This window comes from Hemitrygon akajei, chromosome 4, assembly GCF_048418815.1.
Source record: "Hemitrygon akajei chromosome 4, sHemAka1.3, whole genome shotgun sequence".
NCBI lineage: Eukaryota > Metazoa > Chordata > Chondrichthyes > Myliobatiformes > Dasyatidae > Hemitrygon > Hemitrygon akajei.
The window spans coordinates 49,205,044-49,222,215 of NC_133127.1; the positions used below are offsets into that span (position 1 = coordinate 49,205,044).

A 17,172-nucleotide genomic window follows, 5' to 3' on the forward strand; every position below is an offset into this window, starting at 1 on the left:
ATGCCAATCAACCCATAGAGAAACCGCTGGTCCAAGCAGAAGATGGTAATACTGCCCATTTCCAGGGAGATTTGACCAATTGTTTCTTCTACCTCAGACTGTCACTCATTTTATGCTTTTGTTCTTCCTGGTTCAGCAAAAGGCTTAATAGAACATACAAGCATAATATAGGAGAGAGGAAAGTCTTTCCTGGTTATGTAGTTGATTAGGAGACTTTGAGTCTCCCATCTGTAAAATTGAACTATGTTGGTGATATGCATGTAGAATGTTCATATCCAGATTTCAGCTTCCCTCCCTGAAATCCATTTCAAAATTCAAAGTAAATTTATTATCAAAGTACTTATATGTCACTATCTACTACCTTGAGATTCATTTTCTTGAAGGCATACACAATAGAACAAAGGAATACAATGAATCAACAAAAAATACTACTTACAAGCAGACTGATAAACAACCAACCTGCAAAAGACAAACTATGCAAGTAAAAAATACTAAATAAATATACAAAGAACATGAGTTGTGGGGTCGTGGAATTAGCTTAGAGTTGAGATGTGTGAAGATATCCGTGCTGTTAAGGTGTTGATGGTTGAAGAGTAATAACTGTTCCTGAACTTGGTGGTGTGGGACCTAAGGCTCCTGTACCTCCTTCCCAATTGCATTTGGAAGGTATGTTCATCCTGTACAAGTGCCATACCCTGTCGGAAGATTTCCCATTGTTCAAGATGACTAAGCTGGTGTCTAGTCTCTGTGGCATACATATGCAACTCTGTCCACTATATCAGTGTTGGAATGGCAGAGATCTTCCTGTGCAATTCTGGTCCAAGTGGATCACCTGACTCAGAAAAGATTTGATTCAGCTGGTGATGGCCATGGACAGAATCTTGTAACCCACAGTGAGATGGCTCACTGATTTATGATCTTCTTCCTCTCCTCTTTTTATTTGTACCCAAGGCTGATGATTTTCCTCATGGTTCCATTGGGCACTCTCAACAGGTCTGGGTTCCTCCAACCCCACTGATGTAACTGCAACATGGATACACTTTTAGGAGTCCTATTCATTTCAAAGGAGCTCAGACAGGGTCAGTGGCAGGTCCAGGTTCTCCCACTTGCTATGGTGTAAAATTCCGGGAATTCTGGGAGGCTGTACTCTCTTTCCATTGTACAGGCTAATGTAGAAGGATTAGCCAACCACCCCCCACTCCCCCCCCCCATTACCCATCCCCTTTTCCCTCTCTCACCTCATCTCACCAATCAACTTCCTAGCTCTTTACTTCATCCCTCCCACTCCAGGTTTCACCTGTCACCTGGTGGTTCTCTCTCCCCTCCCTCCACTCCTTAAATCTACTCCTCAGCTTTATTTTCTCCAGTCCTGCCAAAGGGTTTCGGCCAGAAGCCTCGACTGTACTTTTTTCCATAGATGTTGCCAGGCCTGCTGAGTTCCTCCAGCATTTTGTGTGTGTAGAAAGATTTGTCCTTAATACCAAACTGTCTTCTGTCTTAAGACTATGGATCATGAAACACACTGAGCCTGTTGGAAGAAGAAATCATGTGAACATACCTCAAACAGTTGAATGGCGCAGAATCTCAATGCAAAAGGAGCAGAATTTACATGTTCTTCTGGAGTCGATGCAATTGCTTCAAATTTTCTCACGTTCATAACTTTACTAAAATGGTAGGGAACTCGTATTACAGACTGACAAAGCAAGGTCAAACAACATCTTGGCCATACTTATTTGAGCTGTGTTGGTGACATCTGTGTAAAACTCTTTTATCCAGTTTCAGCTACCCTTCCCAAAGCCCATTTTAAAAAGCATGTCCATTCTGTACATGTGGGTCATGTCTTCTGGTCTAAGATGAACAATATTTATGCCATAGCCTTTTAAAGACTCTGTAAATAAATAAGCATACGCATTAACAATTCCACAACTTTTTCGGGATATGTTTGTGGAGGAGTAGTCAATTATTTATACAGGAGTATCAAAATCAAGGTCATGTTTATTGTCATATGCAAAAAAATACATGCATGCACAAGTTCAACGAAAAACTTGCAGCAGCATCACCGGCACCAAGCATCGGAGAAGCAGCGGTCACAGGGAAACCATAAATTAGGAAACAATTAGACGCAGTTTTTATAAGAGAGGAAAAAAAACCAATTAGAACGCAATAAAATAAAATACAACGTAGTACCGAGTGGTTGTCGTGCTGAGGTGGTGATTAAGGTTATTTAGGTTGTTTCAAGAACTGAATGGGTTAAAGGAAGTAACCGTTCTTGAACCTGGTGCTGTGGTTCCTCGGGCTTCTGTACCTTGTTTCTGATGGTAGCGCCGAGAAGGTGACATGGATAGTCAGGATCTTTGATGATAGATATTGCCTTATTTAGTCAGCACCTGATGTCTGATGGTGGGGAAGGATGTGTCAGTGATGTATTGAGCTGAGTTCACTACTCGCTGCAGCGTTTCACATTCCTGCACTTTGGAATTGCTGTGTTAGACCATCTTGCAACCAGTCAGGACACTTCAAATAGAACCTCTGTAAAAATTCCAGAAGTGTTTGATAACTTGCCAAACCTTAACCTTTTATGAAAGTAGCAATGTTGACGCTCCTTCCTTGTGATTGCATTTATCTGCTTTGCTTAGGACAGAGCATCTGAATATGTTTATGCCTAGGAATTTAAAGCTGCTGACTTTCTCCACTGCTAATTCACCACTTGTGGATACTCACCATCCTTCCCCTTCCAAAGCAAACAATTAGCTCCTTAGTTTCAGTGAGATGTCATTGTTGTGCACCACATAACCAATGTCCTATTTCATTCCTGAATGCTGACTGATTTGGATTACTATTGATTTTACAAGCAAACTGGCATTTAACAATCATATGTCATTACTCTGCCTGTTGTTTTGTAAAAGGTACTAATCTATATAAAAAAGACAGGTTAATGTGCTAATATAATAGACAAAAAGACATTTTTAGTGCTCATTCACTAAAGGTAGTTTTTCACTAGTAACCCCAGACATTTGTAGAGGTCAGTTTATTTACTAATTTAAATTATAAAGAGAGGGACTCCCTGCTTTAACACATATCCAGACTGGAAAGTACACTGACTACTCCCTGGGCCTGAAAAGTGATATCATTACATGATAGTTAATATCTCTGGCCATTAGACTAGCTGTCAATTAGGTGTCATAGCCTAGGAGCTACAGGCCCAACAACACAAGGTCTGAGGAAAAAGGAGTTAAAATATAACCTAATTGATATTGTTTTTGATTTTTCTTTTCCCATCTTGGCTTCTGCAGCTGCCTACATCTGTTACCGCAAGCCTCCAGATGCATAAGCAGATTTGGAGTTGACCTCAATCAGGATTTCAACCTTTGAGTATGCCCATATGACAAGTGAGTACTTTGCAAGTGTGTCACCAGATTGAAATCGAATTGCTTGATTTGAGAAAAAATACATGCCGTGATATTGCCTTTGAGTAACTTTCTAGGACTCGATAAGTTGCTGAGAGTCGGTGTCATTGCCTCTCAGAATTACAGTGCAAGGCAGAATGGAAAGAAACAATTCTATCCATTGTATTAGAGTCTGCTCTTTGACAGTGATGCAATCTGTGCTTCTCTGCCTAGTCATTTCCTATAGTCCAGCAAGTTATAGAGTAGATATGATCTACTCATTGGCTTTCATCATTCCTTCATGGCACATTCCAGATCATAATACCGGTACTGTGGGGGCAAAGTATTTCCTCCAGTTCCTGTCTAATTATTTTACTAATAACTCTAATGATGCTTGACCCACTGTGTTCCTCCTGCAGTTTGTTCATTGCACCTTAATGGTAACATTAATGCGCACAGAAGCTGCAGGGATGGGTAATGCCAGGGGAGAAATTTGGCTTCAGTAAGCAGGTAGCTGCTGGTTGTGTTCACTCGTCACAGTCAGGTCAGGCTGATCTGTGGAAATGATGACCAGAGAGAAAGCTCTCCCGCTTTGTTTTCAGACAGTTTTCTGTTTTCTGGCATCAAAGTCACCTCTCTTCTTTTTTGTTCTAATTTCCTGATGATGGTGAGTAGGGGCTACCAGCGTTCTGAGAAGTGAGACAAATCTTCATCCATCTGAATTCCACTTCTTTGGAAGGATTTTATGCCCCTTCACCTCAGTATCTCTCTTTCCTTCTTTAAAAGTAGTCATTTACTTCCTCAGAAGTTTGCATCTCTAGCCATTTAGCTTTTCAGTTGCAGAAACTTGTTGAAATTCCTCTGATTGTTTGCACACTCACCCTTTGGGATTCAAGTTTGAAGAGAGGGGAGCTTTGGTGGCATGTTAGCATGGTGGTTAGCACAATGCTTTACAGTATCAAGAACCGGGGTTCAATTCCCACCACAAGATGAAAGGAGTTTGCACATTCTCCCTGTGACTATGTGGGGTTTCTCTGGGTGCTCAGGTTTCCTTACACAGTCCAAAAACACCAATTGGTAGGTCATTGTTAATTGGTCATTGTAAATTGGCTAGGGTCATATCAGGGGGTGCTCGGCAGCACGGCTTGAAGGTTACAAAGAGCCTATTCCATGCTGTATCTCAATAAATAAATGAAGTTTCAAAGTCCAAAGCAGGAGTAAGACAGAAGCAAAGTAAGGACTGAAATTTCAAAGCAGCTGAAAAGCCTTCAGCAGTCGGCAGAGCCCATGTTCGAGGATTGGAATGGCGCTATTTATTTCAAATTCATCCAACAGTGGAACTGAGAAACTCAACAGATTCTGCAGATGTTGGAATTTCAGAGCAAAACACACAAAATGCTGGAGGAACTCAGCAGGTGTAACACGGGAACTGGCATGTTTCTGATTTTTATTAAGAGTTGACAGAAAACATCGCTATAACATCATCTAGCTGAGCAGGGAGGATGGACAGAAAGGTGTGTAGAATAGGGAAAAGCCTGCAGCAATCGAGAATGACACAAAAGGATTGCAGCAGAGAAGGTAGGATGGTGCTCGAATACCCAGTAGGTACAAACAGGATGATTGGAAGGAAGGACTCCTACGTCTTTTGGACATGGAACAGCTCTGGGGAATTTTAACCGGACTTTAGATAGAAAAGGGTATAGATTCAGTAGGGGTGAGGAGTTTCTTCCAAAGCTTCGACTGACCACATGGTTAGTTTGTCTCTAAGTTTTATGTTATCCTTTCATCTCCCTGAGGCAGGCATTGATAGAAAATCAAGGCCAAAATTACATTGTGAGGCTGGAAAGGCCCTTGTTGAAACCTGGACCCATTCTATTAATTACCTCAGAACCTCCAAGACATGTGAGTTCACAGTAAGAAGGTGTAAATGGATCATTGGGTTTTTAGCATATGCAGTTCAGTGGATCCTGGAAGTTCAATTAGCCCTAGAGGAATGTAGATCAATAGAGTGTATTATTTCCATCACAGATGGAAACCTGGAGGTCCTGATCAATTTCTTGTTAGGTGCTTGTGCTGCATATCAGATTTTGTTTCATCAGGATCTCAGCATTTGTACTTCTTGACAAAAATTTTCAAGTGCCTATGACTACAAAGGTTCCCTGTAGATTACTCCTTGATGGGTGGAGAGGATCTTCATCCAAGGAAAGTTCTGAATATGCTATGATCGTTTTGTACTTGCAAGGTACTTACTCTCAGTCTGATCCCCATGGGGATGGTTAGAAGACTTATGAACACCAATAAAAAAGTTATATATTCTATAAATCTGAAATAAAACAGAAAATTCTAGAAGTGCTCAGCAGGTCAGGCAGCATGTGTGGAAAGGGACATGGGCTTGGTGTTTATGATCCAAAAGCCTTTAGCAGAACTAGGAAAGAGAGAAACCTTGATCATTTTCATCAGGAGTGAATGTAAGAGAGGAACGGGTTTGCACTATTTAGTTGGCATGAGACCAAATAGTGTTACAATTATGAAGCCCATTATGTGTTTCAGAGGTATAAGAAACTGTAGATGGTGGAATCCGAAGCAAAATATAAATTGCAGGAGGAACTCAGCAGACCAGGAATCATTTGTAGAAGCAGAGGGATGGTTGATCCATAGAGTCAAGACCTTGCATCAAGATCATCATCGAACACTACACTCCCATATCCCTGACCTCTCCCAACCTATTGAGTGTTCTGGGCTTAACATGTTGTTAAGCTCCTCTTCTTCTGTCTCCATGTCTACTTACTTGAAATAAAGACAGAAAAAAAGAGTAACCTAAAGTTGTAGAATCTATTATTGAGTTTGAATATTTAGAAATTGAAACAGAATCAGATTTATTATCACTGTCATATGATGTGAAATGTGGTGTTTTGTAGCAACAGTACAGTGCAAAGACATAAAAATCTATAAATAGTAAAAATAAATAAATGATGCAAAGAGCAGGGTAATGCTCCTGTGTTTAGAAATCTGACAGCAGAGGGAAGATGCAGTGCGATTGCAGCAGAATTTGGACAAACTGGAAAAATGGGCAAAGAGGTAACAGATGGAACACAGTGTTGGGAAATGTATGATTATGCATTTTGGTGAAAGGAATAACAGTACAGACTATTATCTAAATGGGGGAAAAGTGCAAAACCTCAGAGGTGCAAAGGGACTTAATAGTCCCAGAATGTTAATTCACAGATTGAGTCTGTGGTAAAGAAGCCAAATGCAATATTGGCATTTATTTCAAGGGGAGTAGAATATAAAAACAAGGTGATAATGTTGAAGCTTTATAAGACACTAGTCAGGCTGAACTTGGAGCATTGTCAACAGTTTTGGGGTCCTTATCTCAGAAAGGATGCGTTGTCATTGGAGAGAGTCCAGAGGAGATTCACAAGGATGATTCCAGGACTGAAGGGGTTAACATATGAGGAGTGTTTGGCAGCTTTGGGTCTGTACTCACTGGAATTTAGAAGAATGCGTGGGGATCTCATTGAAACCTATCACATGTTGAAAGGACTAGATAAGGTGGATATGGAGAGAATATTTCCTCTGGTGGGGGTATCCAGAACTAGAGGGCACAGCCTCAAAAGTGAGGGGCGACCTTTTAGAATGGAAGTAAGAAGGAAATTTTTAGACGGAGAGTGGTGAATCTCTGGAATGCTCTGCCACAGACTGCGGTGGAGGCCCAGTCTATTTAAAGCAGAGGTTGATAGATTCCTGATCGGTCGGGGCATCAAAAAATATGGTGAGAGAGCAGGTGGATGGGATTGAGTGGAATCCGGAATCAGCCATGATGGAATGGTGGAGAAGACTTGATAGGAGATATGTCCTAATTCTACTCCTGTGCCCTTTGGTCTTATGTTGTTCATTTCCTGTCTAGGCACATTGCAACTCCTAGTGCTTGATAATGACACAACAAATGCAGATAGCCATCATTTCCTGTTACCAGATAATTGAATTAGAATCTTCTCAGAATGCTGCCCTTAATAGGAAAATACCCATAACTTATGCAGCTTTGATGTAAATTAACACTGGTTGCTGTCTTTACTACATGCCCAACACCCAATAAGTGTTGAGGCCTCTCAATACAATATCAAAGCATTCATAAACTGTGTAGCTTCTGCTAACTTCATCCTAACCTCATCCTCAGGTTTTTGCAGTGACTTAAGCAAGACTTTCTTTAGTCAGAGGTTGGTGAATCTGTGGAATTCATTGCCACAGGCGGCTGTGGAGGCAAAGTCATTGGGTATATTTAAAATGAAGGTTGATATGTTCTTGAGTAGTAAGGACATCAATGGTTAAGGAGAGAAGGTAGGAGAGCAGAGCTGAGAGGGATAATAAATTAGCCATGATAGAATGGCAGATTCAATGGGCTGAATAGTCTAATTCTGCTCCTGTGTTTTGTGATCTTGTGATCTAATTGCAGGAATATCGGGGCTGTTCTCCAAATGAGTATTGACAGAGAGCAAGGCAATCACAATTTGTCTCCATTGATTTTGTGTTCATTTAAATTCATGAAAAATCATGGATATGAGGCTGAGCTTCCAGAGGGACTTCACATTCCCATATCAAGCTACGGGTTTAAGGTTTAATCTTGTCCAATGATGTCATGTGAGGAACTAACAAGACATGGAAAAAAAAACAATCTGGTTCTTTTTAGTCTATGAAATATTGATCTTCAGCAAAGAAAAACACCTGAAATTTTTATAGAAACACTATTGTTACTATTAAACATACCGATAATTGGTAGCTACTTCCAAAGGAATGATTTTGAAATTATAAAGCAAAAGACAGTTAAATTAAAGGTCTGGAAAATTAGGATTCTTAATGGTACACAAGAATAAAACAGTAATAAGAAACTCTGTAATTCGCTTTCCTGAGATCTAGTCAATCAAATGCAAAAACATTTAAATTACAAAGTGCCTGGATGTGATTTCACGCAGAGATAATGGTGAATACATACCATTCAAAATGTACCTATTTCCCATTCCACACTCACAAAGCTGATGGCATCAGGTGTTTTACTATTTATTGCAAGCGTAAGTATTGGTACACCTGATGATTAAAGAAAAGGATATTGATATCAACTATGTATGACCACAGAAATAAAAGCTGAAAATATTGGAAATGATCAGTAGGTCAGGGAGAATTTGTGGAAAGAGAAATAAAGCTTATGTTTCAGGACAGATGTTTTGTCAGAACTGAGAAAGAAAGCCTAGCTATTAACAACTCTGTACTGGAATTACCTTGGTGTGAAAGGATTAAATGTGGAGGAATTTTTAAAGTGCATCTCTAAGAGCTCTGTGTATGTGTCTATAAATAGTCCTAATTGGGAATGAAGCAGAATAAATGGATGAAGTGTTGGTGGGTGAGCACTTTGGGGATATTTGTTATAACTAGAGGGTTCAAAGTAGTCATGGAAAGGAAAAAAGATAGTCCAAAAATGAAGTGTCTAAATTAGGAAAAGGCTGATTTCAATATCATTAGACAGGATACTGCAATGTGGACTGTGTGTAGCTACTTAGAGATAAGTCCATATTCAGAGAGTAAGAGCTTAGGGATTTTGAGGGTAAAGAGTAAGGATACCAAGTCCATGCAGTCTTCAATCTTGGGAGTCTGATAAAGAGGAGATGTATAGTAGGAATAAATCTTTGTAGGAACAAGCCCTTTAGGAGTGTAGAGAGTAGGGGAGGGATACTTACAAAAAACAATTATGAGGGCAAAGTAGGCCAGGAAATGTCAATGGCAGATAGGAAAAATTCTAGCATATTTTATAAGTATATTGAAAGCAAACGAGTGGAGCTGCATTCTCTTGCTGTTAATATACTTATAAAATGCAATCTGTGTCTAAAGGCAGAGAATGTGGGTGTGATCTTCAATGAAGATTTGTATTCACTAAGAACATAGAACATACAGCAGTAGGGCACTGTACAGGCCATTCAGCCCACAACATTGTGCCAACTTACATACACCTACTTTAGGATTAAACCAAACCTCCCCTCCTATACAACTTATAGCACTCCATTTTTCTTACATCCATGTGCCAAGCTAAGAGTTTCTTAAATATCTCTATGATATCTCCATGACAATGCCTGGCAGTGTGTCCCAAGCACTTACCACTTTCTGTGGAAGAAAGACACTGTAGTTGATTTCAGTTGGAATAGGAAAATTCGAGAGCATATTAACATTTAAAAAATGAGGCACTAAATGTTTCAGCAGGCGTAAGTACAGTTAAGGACCTAGGATGTGATGAGCTGTCATGGGAGGCAACGGAGGAGATAACTGGGGCGCTACTGGAGATATTTAAATCTTCACTGTCCACAACTGAGATGCCAGATGGCTGGAAGACAGAAAGTATAATATGTTTATTCAAGAAGGGCAGCAAGGATCAGCCAAGCAGTTACAGGCCAGTTAGTCTAACGTCAGTGGAAGGGAAATTATTGGCAACAATTTTCAGAGGGAGGTTTAATCTGAACATAGAAAGAGAAAGGTTGTTGAAGGGTGGTCAGCACAGATTATTGGTGGAAGATTTTGAATTAATTGTTTTTCTTTGTAGAGGTAACTTTGTAAGGAAGGATGTCTTGAGCCAGAGAGTGGTGAATCTGTGGAATTCATTGCCACAGGCAACTAAGGAGGCCAAGTCACGGGGTATACTTAAGGCCGAGGTTGAGAGATTCTTGATTAGTCTGGGCATGAAAGGATATGGGGAAGAGGCAGGAGGTCAGGGCTGAGAGGGAAATGGATCAGCCATGATGAAATGGCGGAACAGACTCGATGGGCCATATAGCCTAATTCTGCTCCTAAACCTTATGGTTTTAAGTGTGGGACATATTCATAGCATGTGACCTGCACTAACTGGACTCTCAAAAATGCATCACCTTATCAAATTTATCAATCTTATCAAGATTAAATGTAACCTACCACTGCCGTAACCAATTTACCAGTTGATCAAGACATCCTTCCTTATCTCTGTTCTAAATGAACATCCCACTCCTCTGATCTTAGACTCGTACGCCACAGGAAACATCCTCTCCACATTCACTCTAACGAGACTTTTCAACAGATTTCAGTGAGGTCCCTCCTCATTCTTCTGAATTCCAGTGAGTACTGGCCCAGATCCATCAAATATTCCTCATGATGAACCTTTCAATCCTGGAATCATTTCTGTGAATCTTTTTTGAACACTCTCCAATGTCAGTACATCCTTTCTTAGATAAGGGGCCCAAAACTGCTCATGGTACTCCCAGTGAGGCCTTGCTAGTGGCTTATAAAGCTTCAACATTGCATCCTTGCTTTTATATTCTAGTCCTCTCAAAATTAATGGTAACATTGCATTTGCCTCCCTCATCACTGACTCCACCTGCAAATTAACCTTTAAGAAAACCTACAATAGAACTTCCAATTCACTTAATGCCTCGGATTTTGAATTTTCTCTCCATTTAGAAAATAGTCTATGCTTTTATTTCTTCTAACAAAGTGCATGACCATACACTTCCTAACATTGTATTCCATCGCCACTTCTTTGCCCATTTTCCTATTCTGTCTATGTCCTTCTGTAGTGTTTTACTTCCTCAACACTACCTGCCCTTCCACCTATCTTTCTATCATCTGCAAACTTGGCCACAAAGCCACATCATTTCAAAATCTAAATCATTGACATATAATGTAAAACGAATTGGTCCCAACACATGCCCCTGTGGCACACCACTCATCACTAGAAGTCAAGCAAAAAAGGCTCCCTTTATTCACACTCTTTGCCTCCTGCCAATCAGCCAATGCTCTAACCATGCTAGAATCTTTCCTGTAATACCATGGGCTCCTAACTTGTTAAGCAGCCTCATGCATGGTACCTTGTCAAAGGCTTTCTGAATATCCAAGTACACAACATCCACTGATTCTCCCTTGTCTATCCTGCTTGTTATTTTTCAAAAAATTCCAATAGATCTGTCAGGCAAGATTTTCCCTGAATGAAATCATTGTGATTACGGCTGATTTTATCATGTGTTTGCAAGCACCCTGAGACTTCATCCTTAATAATCGACTCCAACATCTTCCCAACCTCTGAGGTCAGAATAAATGGCCTATAATTTCCTTTCTTTTGCCTCCCTCCCTTCTTGAAGGGTTGAGTGATATTTGCAATTTTCCAATCCACCCGAACCATTCCGAAATCTAGTGATTCTTGCAAGATCATTAATAATGCCTCCACAGTCTCTTCAACCACCCCTTTCAGAACACTGGGATGTAGTCGATCTGGTCCAGATGACTTACCTACCTTCAGATCATAGATCATAGGTGTTGAGGAACAAAGAGGATGCGGTGTAAAATGTAAAAAGATCCTGAAAGGACTTCAGTGTACAAGGTGGATAGGGTGCTTGCCTCCACTGCAACTTTCTAAAGTACAGTGGATAGACCGCAGGTGAAATATTGTGCATATTTCTGGTCATCACACTGAAAGAAGACATGAAGCTGTAAGGGAGAATGAGAATACACATGCTCCATACAGGCAGCACCAGAAGTCAGGATTGAACCCAGGCTGTAAGGCAGCACCTTTCCTAGCTGTGCCACTATGAGGAGTGAGGAAAAAGAAGGAAGATATAGATGTGCACGTATTTAATAGAATGGAGGAAAAAGTATCTGGAGCAAAGTACGATCTTCTGGAGGAATTCAGTGGGTTCTCCTTATCAGAGGGAAAAGGATAGCTGATGTTTCAGATTGAGATTCTGTGTCACGACCGAAAGCATAGAGACAAAATAACAGTGTAAAGAGATTAAAGGAAATGGTAAGACAAGAGCTAAGAGGTGATGAGTGGAACCAGGTGAGGTGGGAGATGATGGGCAGGAAGTGCAAGGTAAGTTGGGGGTGGGAGGATGGAATGGGAGAGTTTCTAAACCAAGACTGGTAGTGAATTATGGAAACAGATAAGAGCAGAAATGCACAGATGGAAGCAGGCAGCAGGAAAAGGAAGCTGGTAAATGATAAACAGAACCATCTTATGGAAGGATGATGGGCAGGTGGAACCATATGATAGAGTGCACAGGAATGATAAGCCAAGCGGGAGGAAACCCAGGTGGATAGATGAATGGGTGCAATGTTCTGTCTAATTTGTAATGACCAGTGTGTGCAAAAATCTTGTGCTGTGCAATTTTTGCCCCAGTGACAACATGAGCACACTGAATAATTTTTTTCAATAAAAACAGAATAAGTAAGCCAGTTCTAAAATCTGCAGACAAATCATCGCAAACTCCATGTTGTCAACACCATCCACATCAGAAACCAGAAAAGGAAATGTAATTGTGTACGATCGTGAAATATACTTAACATGCCAATGAGGTAGAGGGTGACAATTTTTTGTGTGCTAGTAGCAAAAGATGTGTGTGCATGCACACATACATCTTAAAGGGAACATTGTATGGGTGTTGGACGGATGGATACAAAAGTGACAACAGACAATTTTAATTTCTTTCTCTTGTTCTCCTCTGACACCAAATGTAGAAATAATGCTTCCTTTCTTTTGGTCTGCTCCAAACTAAAATAACGTAATTAATCTGTAATTAATCCAAAAGAGCACTCAGGCGTAACTTCTTCTCCAGGGTAGTTAGAATGTGAGAGCAGTCAAGGTTAATAGTCTGGATCTGTTTAAGGAGCTGCACATAGACACACAGATGTGCATACACACTTTATGGTCTATTTGTGTTCTGTGAATACCACATAATTGAGAATTAGCATATTATTAAATCCCTCCTCATCTCAGTTCTAAAGGGACATCCCTTTATTCAGAGGCTGTTCGGATCCCAGACTCTACTACTAATGAAACATCCTCTTCAATTCCACTCTATCCATTACTTTCAGTATTCATTTGGGATCCTTGCTGTTTATAATTCATGTAAATGATTTGGCTATGAACCATGCAAGGCATGGTTAGTAAGTTTGCAGATCACACTGAAATAGATGGTGTTTTAGGAAGTGTAGAAAGTTATGAAAAATTGCAAGGGGAGTTTGATTAGCTACATATGTGGACTAAGGATTAGGAAATTGCAATAAATGTGAGATATTGCACTTTGGGAGATCAAACCAGTATAGGATTTATACAGTGAATGATAGGGCTCTGGTGAATGTTAAGGAATAGAGAGACCAAGCACATCGTTCTCTGAAAGGGGTGTCACATATGTGAGTGAAGAAGACCATTGCATGCTAGCCTTCATGCAGCAGATCATTGAATATAGGAGTTGGGAAGTTATGTTGCAATTATATGACAATGGTCGGGTTGCACTTAGGGTATCGTAGACAGGTTTGGTCACTATTATAGAGAAAGACGTTATTAAACTTAATGCAGAAAAGATTTACTTGGATGCTGCTTAGACTTTGGGAGGAGGAGTGGAATTACAGGAAGAGGTTGCATAAACTGAGACTTTATTTACTAGAATGTAGGAGATTGAGAGGTAATCTGATTGAGGTATAAAGAGAATGAAAGAGCATAATCCCTGGGAGAGGGTGCAAAAACCAAGAGCACAGGAGAGAGTCTAGGACAAGAGGGCACAGCCTCAGGATAGAGGAGCACCCTTTCAAAACAGAGAAGTGGAGAAGTTTCTTTAGCCAAAGGGTAGTGAATTTGTGGAATTTGTTGCCACATGCAGCTGTGTTGGCCAGGTCATTGGGTATATTTAAGGCAGAGATTGATAGGTTCTTGATTGGACATGGCATCAAAGGTTATGGGAAGAAAGCTGGGAACTGGGGTTGAGGAGGAGATAGAAAAAATGGATGAGCCACGGTTGAATGGTGGAGCAGACTTGATGGGCTAATCCTGCTCCTATGTTGTATGGTCACATAGATTTAAAATCAAAGGTGAGAGAAATAAAAGGAAGATCAGGGGCACCTTCGCCATGCATTTGGTGGTGCATATTTGGAATGAGCTGCCAGAAATCGTGGTTCAGGCAGGCATATTAGCAATGATTAAAAGCCATCTGGATAAATACATAGATAAAAGTTTAGAGGATTATGGGCCAAACACTGGCTGATGGGATTAACTCACTTGGCAACACATTTGGCATGGATAAGTTGGGTTGAAGGTCCTGTTTCCATGCTACATGAGTCTATGAATCTATCACTATTATCTTGCAGAGTCTGAGAGCTTCTGTGGCCACATTGAGAGCTCAGATTAATACTTTTCACAATGTTAAATAGGCACATAAGGGTTAATTGTTAACTTTCAGGGCAACAAATAACCTACTGGAGAAACTCATCAGGACGAACAGTATCTATGGATGGGAAAGGGACTGCGATGAACAAGTGAAAATCTGCAGCTGCTGGAAATCCGAGCAACACACACAAAGTTCTGGAGGAATTCAGCAGGCCAAGAAGCATCTGTGGAAAAGAGTAGAGTTGACGTTTCAGGCTGAGACATCTGTGCTGTTTTGGGTTAAAACCCTGTATTAGGATCAATGCAGGATTTTGATACCAAATTTCAACAATTCCTCTCCCCTCTTGCTCTACCTGTTGAGTTGCTCCAGATACCAACATCTACAGTCACTTGTGTTACCATGTTTTTACTTAACCTTCAGAGTGGGGTTTTGTTTGCTTCCATTGCACAAAAATAGAAGAGTAGAAATTACGCATGGAAATACACACTAACATGCTATTGTGCATGGAGCTTGCAGCTGTACCTTCTAGGACTCGATGTAAGTGATTTTCTTCAGTCCATTCACACAGTGCATAAACACAATGAATGCCAGCCCAGTGTGATTTTTAGAGTTACATGAGCAGAGTGAATTTAGTCGTGTGTTTTCCATGCACAGAGCAAGGAGGCTGGTGAATCAGTTTCCCTTGCGTATATTGCAGAACACATTGATTTTGCACTTCAAGTCAATAAAAAAATATACACTACATGATCGAATTTCCAGGGAAACAGATTCATGCTGTACAATGCATTCCAATGGTGACCCTGACAATGACATAAAGTAAGTACCAGAAACAACCTCTGAATTTCCATTTTTCACTTTGTATCTGCCTCTGCCTGAAGTCACTGGTGCATTTCCAAATAATGGCAAGTCTGATTATCTTTTCCATTATTTTGACAGCAAATTACAAGCCATTCTGAATATGACAAATGCTCCCCATTACGGGGATTATTTTCTTCAGAACAAAGAAGTTTAAAGGAATATTTATTATTAGAAGAGTTTAAAATCATGAAGGCTTTTGACAAAGTAAATAATAAGAAACTGCTTCCATTGGCAAGAGGGACACGAGCAGGGGGCAATGATTTTGGATAATTGGCAAAAGATCCACTAGGGAGATGAGGTAATATTTCTGTTACACTGTGAATTCCTATGATATGGAAGGCATCACCTTCAAAGGAGCTGGAAATTAAAAACTTTCAAATGAAATTATATCTGTGCTTACAGAGCTGTGAGAAAAGAGCAAGTGAGTGGGAATAATATGGCCAACCTCTCCGTGAACCAACACAGGCAAGCTGATTAACCTCCGTTTGTGCTGTGTGATTCTTCAGTTAGGCTGCAAGTAGAATCAGTTTAGGTTTTCTAGTTGGTCTTACAGGATGGGAGTATCGCAGACAAAGCAATTATTTATCAATCAATTGATCTTGAGGAGATGCGAGCATCTTCTTAAACCACCAGACTTTGCTTTCTAAAGATCTGTTGAGCAGGGAGCTCTAGGATTTCGGCCCAGTTTAGGATTTAGTGGTGATAAAAGAACAATCACATACTATATAAGTAATTAAGCAGGGTGTTTGTAGGGAACTTCCAGATGGTGTTGTTGCTAAGCTTTTTACCACCCTTGTCATCATGCTCGTTGTGGTTGGGAAATACTGTTGAAGAAGGATTTGCAGATGGTGTCACAGTGCGCTATTGGTGGAAGCATGAATCTCGATCGTGGATGGTACCGATGCTCAGGAGTATAGGTGTAAATACCCTCTTTTAGGCAGAGGTTAAGTATTCCATCATACTTCTCATTTGTGGTTTATAGATGATGGAAAGGGCTTGGATTGTCAGGTTGTGATTCACCTACTGCAGGATTTCCAGCCCTAACTTGCTCTTATAGCCAAGGTAGTTATCTGTCTGAATGTCAAGTGTATTTGTTGACACACTTTCACAATCCCATGGCTGATGGTTGGAGACTGATACTGCTGTTAAATACAAATTGTAAGACGTGCTCTTGTTGGGATGGTCATAGCCTAGGTTTTTCCGTGGTATGAAAATTACTTCATACTTACTAGCCCATGCCGGTGTATTGTCCAGGTATAGGGCATCTTTGTTTGCTGAAGAGTTGCAAATGAAATTGGGCATTGTGCAACCAACATTAATTCTGACTTTGTGTTGGAAAGAAGCAGTTGCAGATGACTGGACCACGGGCAATACCGTAAACATCATCTGCAGCTATTGAGCTTGGAGCTGAGGGGTTCAGGCAAAATGTAAATTAGGTTTCTACAAATCAGATTAGTGATGAATAAATGCAGTTTGCTGATACTGTTAATGGGTGGATGCCAGCGTAGTTACTGTGCTCGAATGTGTGGCTAAAAGTGCAGAAGTTTTGGAGTGCAACTCTTCACTATGAAAAAAACAGGGCTTGGTATTGTTCCAAAACCTTTGTTATATCTAGTACTCTCTGCATTTTATTTAAACCATGTGGAGGAAGCCAAACTGGCTGAAGTCTGGCTTCTGTAACAAAGGCCACCTGAGGAATATATTGGGATGGATCGCTGAAGTTGTTTAAGCAAACTGTGAATTCATTCCACTGTAACAAAAGG

The 17,172-nt window shown here is 40.4% G+C and overlaps 1 protein-coding gene across 1 annotated transcript in view; it reads left to right on the top strand.

Moving 5' to 3' along the window:
* The first annotated feature begins 3,295 nt into the window (after window positions 1-3,295).
* nrg1 (neuregulin 1) overlaps window positions 3,296-17,172 on the top strand; it is a 402,950-nt gene continuing 389,073 nt past the window's right edge. The window contains exon 1 of the mRNA XM_073042530.1: window positions 3,296-3,389. Coding sequence (XP_072898631.1) covers window positions 3,383-3,389 — 7 coding nt within the window. The 5' untranslated portion in view covers window positions 3,296-3,382. The remainder of the gene's footprint in view (window positions 3,390-17,172) is intronic.